A 12,127-nucleotide genomic window follows, 5' to 3' on the forward strand; every position below is an offset into this window, starting at 1 on the left:
GTGGCCTACCCAGGTGTCAGTCAACCTGCTGACAGTGGACATCATGAAGATAGACTCAGCCCCCTGAAACCTGACCCCTTGCCTCATTTGAATAGCTTCTCCTCAATAAAAGGGGTCAGGGCGTGCTCTCGCTCTCTCTCTTTCTGCGGACCCTTAAGGTCAGAGGAGCCATCACAGCAACCCCCCCCCCAAAAAAAAGGTATTTGTGTCTCTTGTGTGGTTATTTTGCACAGCCCAGTTAACCCAGTTCAACTGGAGTGACCCCTGAGCCTGTTAGTCATGAGAACAGAAACCCGGCACCACCCAATAGTCCACTGGCTGATGAATGAGCAACACAATGTGGCATATGTACACAGATGGTATTATGAAATACTTTTCAGGTATAAAAAGGAATGATGTACTGACTATAACATGGGTGAATCTTGAAAAAATTGTGCTCAGTGAGATGTTACAAACAAAGGCCATATAGTATTAGGTAGCACTGATCTGGTGATTTCCAGGGGTGTGATAGGGAGTGACTGTATTGGGTATAGGGTTTCCTTTGGGACTGATGAACATACTATGGAACCAGATACATGTGATGGTTGCATAACATGGTAATCGTACTAGAAAATCTACTGAACTGTGTACCTAAAATGGTGAATTTGGGGGTACGTGAATTTGATTTCAATTAAAAAGAATCTGCAGCAAATAAAAAAAAATACTTGCTTTCCACCTGGCCTTTAAGCCTGAGCTTTTCAGCCTGAGCCTCTGCCCTCAGAAACCTTCCACAGGATTGTGCTGCCCACCTGAGTGATGCAGGCGCCTGTGAAGGCCACAATCACAGCCACAACGTTGACTGTCAGCTGGAACTGCAAAAACTTGGAGATGCTGTCATAGACGTTGCGGCCCCACATGACTGCCTTGACAATGCTGGTGAAGTTGTCATCGGTCAGGATGATGTCAGAGGCCTCCTTGGCCACGTCAGTTCCTGCAATTCCCTGGGGGATGGCACACAAACACAGAATCCATGAGTGTCCAAACCAGAGTGCTCATGGAGTCCATCCCTCAGCCCCCTTTGTCCACCGAGCCCTTGTGGGCTGGTTTTCTGTCTTGCACTTCCAGATGATGTTCGCCCAGCTAGGAACAGCACTCGTTTTAATCCATTATGATTTGTGCTATAAACATACTCTGAGAGTCATTGCCTGCCACAGTACAGGGAGTTTGCTCCTAAACTCAGAGGATGCTGATGACAGGGTCACTCACCAGCTTTCTGTTTGCTTTAGTGCTCTAGAGAAACTGATTATCTAAGTAGGCCCTGGGGGTCCTGGATTGAACAGTGGGTCCTTGCTTCTCCAGTACAGAATGCAGATGTGGCTATACCTGTGCAAAACTGCCCAGCCCTCACTTGTTCCACCTCAGGCCTGGCCCTGTGAGACCTGCTGTCAGAAAGCTCAGTTTGGTCTTCCCTCCAGGTCTGGGGGCCCAGAGGGGGTGGACTGGGCCCCTGGTGGGCTGCATTGAATGTGGGCTGAGTTGAGGGTACTCCTTTCTGCTAGAGTAGGGATAGGGCTTGCCAGGCTTCTGCCCTCAGTGGCCAAGCCCAGAGCCCTGTGTGTAGTACCTCCAGGCTCCTTGCTCAGTGGGCCTGGGGTTTGAAGGGAAGAACCACCTCTATGTAAGCAACAGGAAAGCAGCACAGAGGGAGACCCCACTAGGGACTCTTAATCACAAGTATAGAAAATAATTCAATTCTACTAGAAAGTCATAGAAATGAGAAGGTAACTTTTAGGCATTTGTCAATCAAATCCTCCCTACTCCCTACATGCATCCATATTTGCAATTTAGAAAGTGTATGATTTAGAAATATGGTCCAGGAGTCCACTTAAAGTGGACCAGGAGCGGGCAATGGCAGGCAGGGCCCATCACTGATGAGCCCCTGCTGCCTACTCCCCATCTCAGTGATGCCCCACTTCACTGCAGATGTCATCATGTCAAATGTCTTTAAACAAACCACAGGAAACTGAGACCCAAGGGAGGCAGAGCTCATATAGGCCCAAGTGCCAGGATGTGAGAGAACTTTCTATCCTACTGTAACCTGCCCTAACACAGTGTTTCACTCTCTAGTGCACAGTTACTGTCTGCGAGACTCAAGGTCTCATCTGTTGAGGTGACTGGCCTGGCCCTGGGTGACTTACCATGGCAAAGCCCACATCTGCCTTCTTGAGGGCTGGCCCATCGTTGGTGCCATCTCCAGTCACTGCCACCACCTGCCGCTGCTCACCAGTAGTGCTGTCGATGATCCCTGGAACACAGAATGGGGCAGGGCAGGGCCAGTGCCATCTGTAGATATGGAGACACCATGTCCCCCTGGAGCCCTGCCAAGGCGTCTGTGGGGCAGGCTGTCCTTGTGCTCCTGGGCACCTGTGGGTCAAGTCCCTCTCTTCCCACTGTGGCCCATCAGGCAGTGGTGAGGGGGGTGTCATTTGGTAGAAGAGAGGGAGCCGGCGCTGCGTGATTTGGGTTAATGTCTTCCTCCCGTGGATCTCAATTTCTTGATTTGCTCCAGTAAGGAGACCGCCTCTGTGGGCTCCTCCTGCTTGGGTATTTTCTATACACAAGTTTCTAGAAGCAGGATCCTGGCTTCATAAGCAGGCCCTGGAGACCCACATGGGAACATGACTTGAGGTGTTCATGAGCAGATGACAGGACGTGCCTGGGCACCCATGCTGCCCCCAGGAAGGGGCTGAGTGAGCTCGTTTACCTTTGACTAGAGTGTGCTTGTCGGTGGGAGACGACCTGGCGAGCACCCTCAGCTTGGGCCACACCTTGTCCAGCCGCTCTTGTTCTATCTGGGGGAAGCACATGATACTACACAGGTAAGATGGGTGCAGGGCTAGTGGAGGGACTGAAAAGGGCAGGGAAGGAAGGTCATAGAAGCAGTCAAAACTGGGACTAAGGTGGCAGGGAGCTACCTCGCCTTTCTCGTTGCGGATCCTCCTGTTGAACTCCTTCCCTTCCAAGCACAGGAAGTCCTCTCCTGGTTGGATGATGCCACACTTGGCTGCAATGGCCCGGGCCGTATTGATGTTGTCTCCAGTCACCATGCGAACTGTGATGCCTGCACGCTGGCATTTGCGGATAGCTTCAGGGACCTGCAAGAGACAAGAAGAGAAAGCAAAGCCAGTAAGGCAAAACTTATTTCGTGTCTGGGCTGTGCTGGGTCTAACATCCAGAGCTAGTAGTTAAGCCAAACCTGTGTACCCAGGCAAGGTGTCTGTGGAGGGTGGGCCCAGAGAAGGCATAGAGAACAGCCCATGGTAGGCGGGTGCCTCCCTCAATCCTCAGCCTACCTACGCCAGGGACCAGCAATGACTTAGATCCAGGCCCTGGTGGTGTGAGCAGGGCTGGGAGAAGCCATTGGAATCTTTCATATTCATGTCTGGAAGGGGTACCAGGGTGGCCATAAGATTTACCCAGCTGTTAACCTCATTTTCCAGCTGGTAAACTGAGCTCCAGGGCTGCTGAGCAGAACCAGTCCAGGTCACCAGGCAGCAGGTAGGGCAGGGACATTGACTCTAAAGAAAAATAAGAAAGGGGCCTCCCAACCCTGGCTACTTGACTAGCTTTCCTGTGGCTAGCAGTGCCTGCTACAGGCCCATCCTTCTGGGACCCTGACTCAGGGTGAGGACTCAGCGGTCAGCTGACTCTGAAGCAGCCAGAACTGCAACTAAGCTCTGGGCTCCTCTCTTACCGTCTGGGCATTAATCTTTTTCTTAGAGATGTGGGCCTTACATTATCTATTTGCTGGGGGAAATGGAACATTGCTTGGTTATGAAGCATGGATTTCATTTCCAAATATCATATTCAATTCTGATACAAGGCAAGGAGAAAGAGAACCCCCCTGGCATTGAGTGCAAAACGAGGGTTGAGAGTGGGAAGCCAGGAGACGAGCTAGGAGGTCATGGCATCATTCCAGTGAGAGGAAGATGGAAAGGACATTTCCCAAACCAATGAAGTACTGGCTCTTCAGGCCCTGAGGCTGCAGCAGGGAAGGAAGCAGACAAGATAGGGTCCGACAGATGCACTGGCAGGGAGGGGTGACAGAACGGAAAAACCATCCAGAGCTTGAGGAATTGAAAGAGGTTAGGCCTAAGCTTGCTAATTTTGCAGTGGGGGTCACTGTGAGCATTGATGGGATAAACATGGATTCCCTGGGACAAACACAGAGTCCAAGGAGGAAAGATGTAAGGATGTGCAGGTGGCCCAGATGTGGCCCAATCCTCTGGTGTAGGGATCCTAGAGTAAGAGTCAGGCTGTGGGGGACTGGGGCAGAGCTGCCTGGGAACAGCCAGAGAGAGTGGGGGCAAGAATAGAGGGGCCCCCATTTCAGGCTGTGACAGAGAAACCTGATGATTCCTGAAGGAAATGGCCTTAAAAGTGACCAGGAAGGTTGAGCATCCCCCTGTGATGTATCCCCTTGATACTTTCTGCTCTTTGAGGACCTTGGCGCGCTCTAGATAAGACCACATGTTACCAGGAGACAACTTCCCTCCCAGCAAGGCAATGAGGCAGCTCCTGTCCCTGGAGCATCTGGAAGGCATTCCTCTGCTGCCACCAAGTGGCTGGGACAAACCCGAAAGCTGGGAGCTGCAGACGGAGGCTGGGCTGCCAGATCCTTCACGCAGTCTTGGGACTCTGAGCCTCCCAACCAGGTGGCAGGAAGGCCCCTCTTTATAAGGTGACCCCCTTCTCATGGGACAGATTTCCCTTGTCATCTGTTCAGTGGCACTCCCTGCTTCCTCCTCAAGGGTGGGCAGCACAGTGGAAGAGCTGTCAGGCTCTGCTCAGTCATTAAGGTGGCACACACCAAGCTTCCTGCAGGCACAGCCCACAGCAGGGTTACCCAAGGCCCATGTGCCTTCCCTCCTGCTATTGGCACCAGGGAGTCACAGGGCCCTCTGTGCTCTCTTCCTGGTTACTACCTGGCTAGCCCATTTCCCTGAGAATCTTCATGGCCTTCCCACATGACCTTGTCACTGTGACCTGCCTCCTGGACTATCTAAAGCTACTCTCAAGTCAAAAAGGAGCCATTTCTGATTCCTTGGGCCCCTCTGCCAATGCCCAGCCTGGGGTGGCCTCTCCCTAACCTGCTAGGGCACCTACTGAAGGTGGGCCTTTATTATATCCTCACCACAACTTGCCTCTGTTTGACATTTTCTGAGATGAAAACTTACATTAAAATATTTTGCAGCAGGCCTAGGAGCTCACCTTAATGCCAGTTCACACTGGGTTCTTCTTGGAATGCAGGGCTGCTCTATTGATAATGATCCATGGCCACTGGGCATTTTCTTCTGAATTGAGTTTTTTTGGTCCATGGTCCAAAGCATGAAGCTTCTCCTCTCCCGTCACCCCACACCCCACTGCAGCTCCTACAAATATGTTTTCAGGTTTTTGACATGAGATGGCAGCAATAGAGAGGGTCTGTGAAGACAGAAGGCCCTCCCAGACTCTGCCTCTCTCCAGGATCTCCCATTTTTAAATTTTTTTTTTAGTTGTAGATGGACACAATACCTTTATTTTATTTTATTTTATGTGGTGCTGAGGATTGAACCCAGGGCCTCACCCATGCAGGCAAGCATTCTACCACTGAGCCTCAATCCTGGCAGGATCTCCTATTTTTAAAGAATAAAAAGCAGCCATCCCATGGAACCTGCTCAGCTCAAGGTCTTTAATGACTTCCCAATGTCAAGGCCATGACTGGGCAAACTCACCCTCTTTTCCTCTGTGCTTGCTTCAGACACATGGCCCTTGAAGTTTCCATTCCCTGTCTGGCCTCTGTTGCAGTGCACACTGTCCCGGTGATGTCACCCATACAATGATGCTCCTGGAATTTCTCTCTAGTCAGGAACTTTGCTGTGAGCTCTCTATTCCTATAGCCACTGACCTACTTGACATTTTCATAAGGATATCCTGAGTATCATTTGGATCCACCTAAACCCTTGACTAAGAATGGTCCACCCTGTCCCCCAAACCTGCGTCAGTCAGGCTTCCCAGCTCAGTCATCCCTGGCTCCCCGCTCTCCCTCACCATCCCCTTGAGCCTATTGGTTTTGCAGGGGCCTGGGGTGAGGTTTGAAGATCTCACTGCTGCACTCACTCACCCAGTAGGAGGTGAAGCCTGAGCTATGCCCCAGGGCCAAGCAGGAGGAGGCTTTCTGTGGGCAGCCCAGAACCTCTGTGTGGGTCAAGGGCAAGAGCCTCCAGGAAGGAGATCAAGTGTACTGAGGAGGGTGTGATCTGGGGTGCAATGGCCATGACCCTAGGAGGATCCCAAGTCTCTGCCATTGACCACCTTATCCAGTGTTTCTGCACTTCAGCAGGTGGCTGGTTTGCTCTACCTGTAACTATGCAGTAAGAGGTGTAACAGCTGGGAAGGTGAGGAGAAAGTGGCTCTCGCCATGCATGCTTGTGTTTGAAGTACACCGTGGAGGTTAAGTGTGGGAAAAGGCTGGCCCTCCACTTATCGGACACCTCAGGTCCAGAAAGCAGTTACCAAGGGGTGGCTACCTCAGGCCGAACGGGATCCTCAATGCCCACGACAGCTATGCAGGTGAGGTCACCCACCACCTCATTCTCGTTGTCCCAGTCGGGCTCCTGGCCTGCAGAGAAGTCTCGGTAGGCGATGCAGATGGTACGGAGGCCGTCGCAAGCCATTGGCTCAATGATCTTCTTCACCATGTCATCCCGGTCCCGAGGACGAAAACTTCGGAGTTCACCATTGCTGTTTAAGATGTTGGTGCACCTGGGGCAAGGGGAGGGGTGGTGGAGTGAGGTGGAGACAGGGAGAAAACAAGAGGAAGCAGCACTAGTCACAGTGGAATAGGGTGGGACTTTAGCCAGTGTCCAATGTCCTTATATAGATAGCAGAGGACACAGAGACACACAGACAGGGGAGGAGGCCATGTGACAACAGAGGTAGAGACTGGAGTAATGCAGCTGCAGGCCAAGAAGCATGGAGGATTGTAGCCACCACCTGAATCTGGGAAAGGCAAGCAAGGATTCTCTCTTATAGCTGTCAGAAGGAGCACAGCCCTGCCTATACCTTGACATTGGACTTCTGGCCTCCAAAACTGTTGTTTTAAGCCAGCAGGTTTGGGGTCATTTTTTCCAGAAGCCTCTGGACACACATACATTAGAGTTGGCTGAGAGACCCCCAGTTGGCAGGTGGGAACTCCTGGCTTATGGCAGTTCTCCCATGGACTCCACGGGACAAGGAGGAAGATCATCAGGAAAAACCAAATGCCACAGACTATCAGTTGTAACCACGGAATGGGAAAAGCAGCAATCTCAGTCCAAGCTTTGATGGACCCAGGTGCTTCTCAGAATAGATATGACTGGGAGGATTCAGCTAAAGACAGGTGTGATAGAAAAAGTGAATGGGCTTAGGAGGTAGGTACTACAGGGACACTGATGAAGCAGGAACTGGTTGTCAAGACAGAAGGAAATGATAACAAGAGCTGGCACAGACTGATGTCTTCCTAGGAACACGGATTCACTTATGTCATTCTCACAACACTCCCAGGAAATAAGTTATCAGGGGAAACTGTGGTGGCCATGGAGAGTGGAAGTAATTTGCTCATGTTCACATGGCCAGCAAAGAGTAGAGTCAGGTTTGGACTTCAGGCTCTGCTATAGAATTTGGGTTTTCAGCCACAGTGGCCATCAAAAGAGAAGCCCAGAAAGAGGTCTAGGCCCTGAAGTCCAGCCTCCACTACCAACCCATCAGGGCTTCAGGGAGGATGTGGTTTTTGCCCTGGGTTGCAGTGTCTGTGCCTGGACTATTTGGGGCTCACCCGGTGATCAGGTCTGCTGAGAACAGTGGGCAGGCTGAGCCTGGGGGTGCAAGAAACCCTAGGCTTCCCAGGGGGGAAGTATGGGAGGATCCAGGTGGGTGGGGCAGAAGGAATGGGGAAAAGAGAGAGGCCAAGGCCAAAGGAAAGTGTATAGACTGAGAAAGGGCAGGGGGAGCAAGGGTGCTTGGACGCAAGGCTGCATGCTCCCTCTTTCTGTTTTGTTAAGCAGCTTTATTCACATACCACACAATTCACCCATTTAAAGTGTACAATTCAATGATTTTTAGTGTATTCATAGATACATACAAGCATCACTACAGTCAACTTTCAAACATTTTCATCACTTCTAAAAGAAACCCAACAAAAATAACAGTAGCAAAAATAGATAAATTGAACTTTATCATAATCTTAAAACATCATGTGTCTAGGGATACTCTCAATAGTAAAAAGAACTAACACAATGGGAAGAAATATTTATAAATCCGATACCTGATAAGGATCTAATAACCCGAATATATAAAGAACTCTTAAAACTAAGTAATAAGAACACAAACAGACCAACTAAAAAATGGGCAAAGGGCTTCAATAGACATTTCTCTAAAGAAGTCCTAAACTTGTCACTAAACACTTGAACAAATTCTCAACAGCATTAGTCCTTAAGGAAATGCAGATCAAAACCACCATAAGATACCACCTCACATACACTAGGATGACCATAATAATAACAATAAAAGGAGAGAATAACAAATATTTGGAAGGATGAGGAGAAGTTAGAATTCTTCTACTTAGCTACTTGGAACATCAACTTGTGGAGTCAATTTGGAAAAAAAAAAAAACATAGTTATAATATGACCGGGCATGGCACTCCTAGGTAGACATGATGGTTAATTTTAGTGACAACCTGACTGGATTGCAGGATGCCTAGAAAATTTGTGCCAAGAAGTGGGTCCTCGCTGTGATTACACCTGTCAATGTAGAAGAACATTGAGAATGGGTGGGAGGAGTTTGGAAAGTTTGAAGGAGCAGGCTAGGAAAGGCCAGAATGCTATAAGCACAGCTTCGTGGGCAATTCTCCTGGGAGCTCAGAGGACCAGAATGCTAAGGGAATGCAGATAGTAAAAACTGTGCTCATAAAGTTTCATATGGAAACAAGGGCTCCACTGGAAATGGTACAGGGGACCATCCTTTTTTACATTATGACAAAGAATTTGGCTGCATTTTGTCTATGTCCTGAGACTCTTTGGGAGGCTGAGTTTCAAGGTGAAAAATTAGTTCATGTGAAGGAGGAAACAGCAAAGCATTCAGGATATGGCATGGGTATTTATTCCTGCATCCTTTTTAGCTAAATTTACTGTGAGAATCAGGAGAAAAGAGGAATAGAGTGGAAAGACTTGCAAAACTTGCTGTTTGGCCAAAAAAGAAGTTAGTGTAAAGTTCCAGCCAAAGAGGGTACTGATGTGGTTGCTAGTGCAACTAAAAAGAAGCCAAGTGGATAATAGGAAAGATGCCTAGAGGGAATTGCAGAAATGGAGTGCCATCTCATGCTTAGAAATGTAGAATTATAAATTGGTTTCAAAGAATTTCCAGGACAGAGTCTTTGGAGAAGAAAGCCCCAAGGTGCCATGCTCACCCAAAAGTGACTAGGGATTTATTTCCCTGGAATTTATTTCTCTGTTTTTAGCCAGAGGCAGCTAGAATCATGGTTCAAGTGGGCCCAGATACAGCTCTCACTGGTGCCAGACCTTGGTGTCATCCAGGTGATGCTGGTTCTGCAGGCATGCAGGATGCAAGAGTTATGGAGTCATGGAGGCTTCCACCAAGATTTCAAAGGAAAGCCTGGGAGCCAGGCAGGGTGTGGCAGCATTGGCATCCTTGCAGGCAGTCTCTGCCAGAGCAATGATGGAGCCATGAGAATGAAGCTCATGTTGTAAAGGAGACCCCATGAAGTTAGAGGATGCTAGGAATGCTCAGAGGAAATTGCAGACAGCGTGTAAAGCTAGCTCAAGACAGTGGCCTTGTGGGAAGCAGCCAGCAAAGTTATTAGGATGGGATTGACCAAGCCCTTGGGAGGCACATACTAACGTGGTGTGCTTTGGACACCAGACCTGGAGATTTAGGATTTGCCTCCTGGGTTTTGGTCTTACTTTGGTCTAGACCCTCCATATTATTTTCCTATTTTCCCCATCTTGGAATGAGAATGCTTACGCTGTGTCATTGTATCTTGGAAGAATGTAACTTTCTTTTTTAACTGTATAGGGGCTCTTGACTAAGATTTTGCCCTGAGTCTCAGAGGAGACTTTTTGGACTTGGACTTTTAAGCAAAGTGGGAATAGTTAAGACTCTGGAGATTCATGGAGAAGAATTGAATGCATTTTGTATTGGGAGATGGACATGAGCCACTGGGGGTTAGGGACAGAATGTGTCCCAAAGGCCTATGTGTTAAAAGCTTGGTCCCCAGCTTGGCACTCTTGGGAGGGGTGGGAACTTAGGAAGTAGGGCCTAGTGTGGGGGGGTTAAGTCCTTGGGGCATGCCCTTTAAGGGGATTGTGGGACTGTGGTCTCTTCTTTCTCCTTCTCATCCCAGCCATGAAATAAAGTGACTCTTTGCTCCATCACACACACCTGTCATGATGTACTGTCTTGCCACAGCCCCAAAGGCAATGAGGCCAAGTGATCATGAACCCAAACCTCCAGATCTATAAGCCAAAACAAACCTTTTCTCTTTATAAACTGATTTAGCTTAGGGTTTTGTTATTGTAATGGAAAGCTGACTAAAATGGGATATATCTAAAAGAGTTGAAAATGTGAATTCAAGGGCTGGGATTGTGGCTCAGTGGTAGAGCACTTGCTTAGCATGGGCGGGACCCGGGTTCGATTCTCAGCACCACATAAAAATAAAGGCATTGTGTTGTGTCCATCTACCAAAAAAAAAAAAAAAAAAAAAAAAAGAGAGAGAGAGAGAGAAAGAAAAGATTCTCTCTCTCTCTCTCTCTCTCTAAAAAAAAAATGTGAATTCAAACACAACCTTGTTCACAGCAGCATTATTCACAATAGCCAAAATGTAGAAAAAATCCTAGTGTTTGGCAACAGATGAATGGATAACAAAATTGATCTTATACACACAATGAGATATTAGTCAACCAGCAAAAAGAAATGAAATTATGATACATGGATGAACCTTGAGGACATTATTCTCAATGAAAGAAGCCAGACACAAAGGCCACAAAGTGCATGATTTCCTTTTTTTCTTTGCAATACTGGAGATTGAACTCAGGAGTGCTCTACCACGGAGCCACATCCCCAGACCTTTTGATTTTTTATTTTGAGACAGGTTCTCACCAAGTTGCCCAGGCTGGCCTAAACTTGCCATCCTTCTGCCTCAGTCTCCTGAATAGCTGGGATTATAGGGTGCACCACTGCACCTGGCTGCAGGATTCCATTTATATGAAATGTTCAAAATAGGCAGAGACAGAAATCAGATCAGTGGTTTCCAGGACTGGTGGGGAGATGGACAGTAGCTGTTTAGTGGGTCAGGGGCTCTTTATGGGGCGATGGAAATGTTTGTGAACTCGAGTAGTAACAGTTGCATGACATTGTGAATGTACTTAATGCCACTGAACTGTATACTTTAAAGAGATGAGAATGGTCAATTTTATATCAGGTCTATTTTGCTACAAAAATAAAACAAGAAATCTTGTATATACCCTTAAACTAGCCCCCAGCCACCCAGCCCCTGGCTCCTTCCTGTTGCCCACTCACTTTTTGAGCAGGATTTCCGAGGCCCCCTTGCTGAAGAGGCGGAAGCCGCCGTCAGGCATGCGGATGACCGTGCTCATGGACTTGCGGACTGAGTTGAAGGTGTACACTTTGTAAAGCTTATCTTCTGGAATCTGCTCCCGCACAGGCTGGAAGTCCCGCTTCAGGTCCAGGACAAAGCCCAGCAGAGCACACTCCGTCTTATTGCCCACTTGGCGTGGGAGAGCGCCTTCCTTCTCTGGAGGCTGCAGGGCGAGGAGAGCCAAGATGGCACCGAGGCCAAGAGCACCCTCCATGCTGCCCCCGGGGCCTGGCTCCTGCCCAGTTGTGGCTACCGTGTTTTAGGGTGTGTTGTCAGGGGAGCAGAGGACTGCTCCCCTGACTATGTGGACTAGATGGGCCATGCCCCAGCTGCAAAGTGACCCCTTGCAGGCAGGATTCTCATCATTCACCAGACTTAGAAGGGTCTTCTAGAAGCTGCAGGCCCCACCCAGTAGCCAGAGCACCCTGTCATGTCAGGGACTGAGAGGAGGGTGA

The 12,127-nt window shown here is 48.9% G+C and overlaps 1 protein-coding gene across 7 annotated transcripts in view; it reads right to left on the reverse strand.

Annotated features, from left to right (window-relative positions):
• Atp2b3 (ATPase plasma membrane Ca2+ transporting 3) overlaps positions 1-12,127 on the reverse strand; it is a 68,674-nt gene that overhangs the window by 24,394 nt on the left and 32,153 nt on the right. For all 7 annotated transcript variants that reach the window (XM_046453257.2, XM_046453255.2, XM_046453256.2 and 4 more), the window contains 6 exons: positions 11,594-11,835; positions 6,549-6,783; positions 2,955-3,134; positions 2,744-2,831; positions 2,178-2,284; positions 789-980 (listed from right to left, as the gene is read on the reverse strand). In XM_046453257.2, coding sequence (XP_046309213.1) covers positions 789-980; positions 2,178-2,284; positions 2,744-2,831; positions 2,955-3,134; positions 6,549-6,783; positions 11,594-11,835 — 1,044 coding nt within the window. The remainder of the gene's footprint in view (positions 1-788; positions 981-2,177; positions 2,285-2,743; positions 2,832-2,954; positions 3,135-6,548; positions 6,784-11,593; positions 11,836-12,127) is intronic.

The sequence above is a fragment of the Marmota monax genome, unplaced genomic scaffold (genome assembly GCF_021218885.2).
Source record: "Marmota monax isolate L192 unplaced genomic scaffold, Marmota_monax_Labrador192_F-V1.1 WCK01_AAM20220418_F8-fsc00142, whole genome shotgun sequence".
Lineage (NCBI taxonomy): Eukaryota > Metazoa > Chordata > Mammalia > Rodentia > Sciuridae > Marmota > Marmota monax.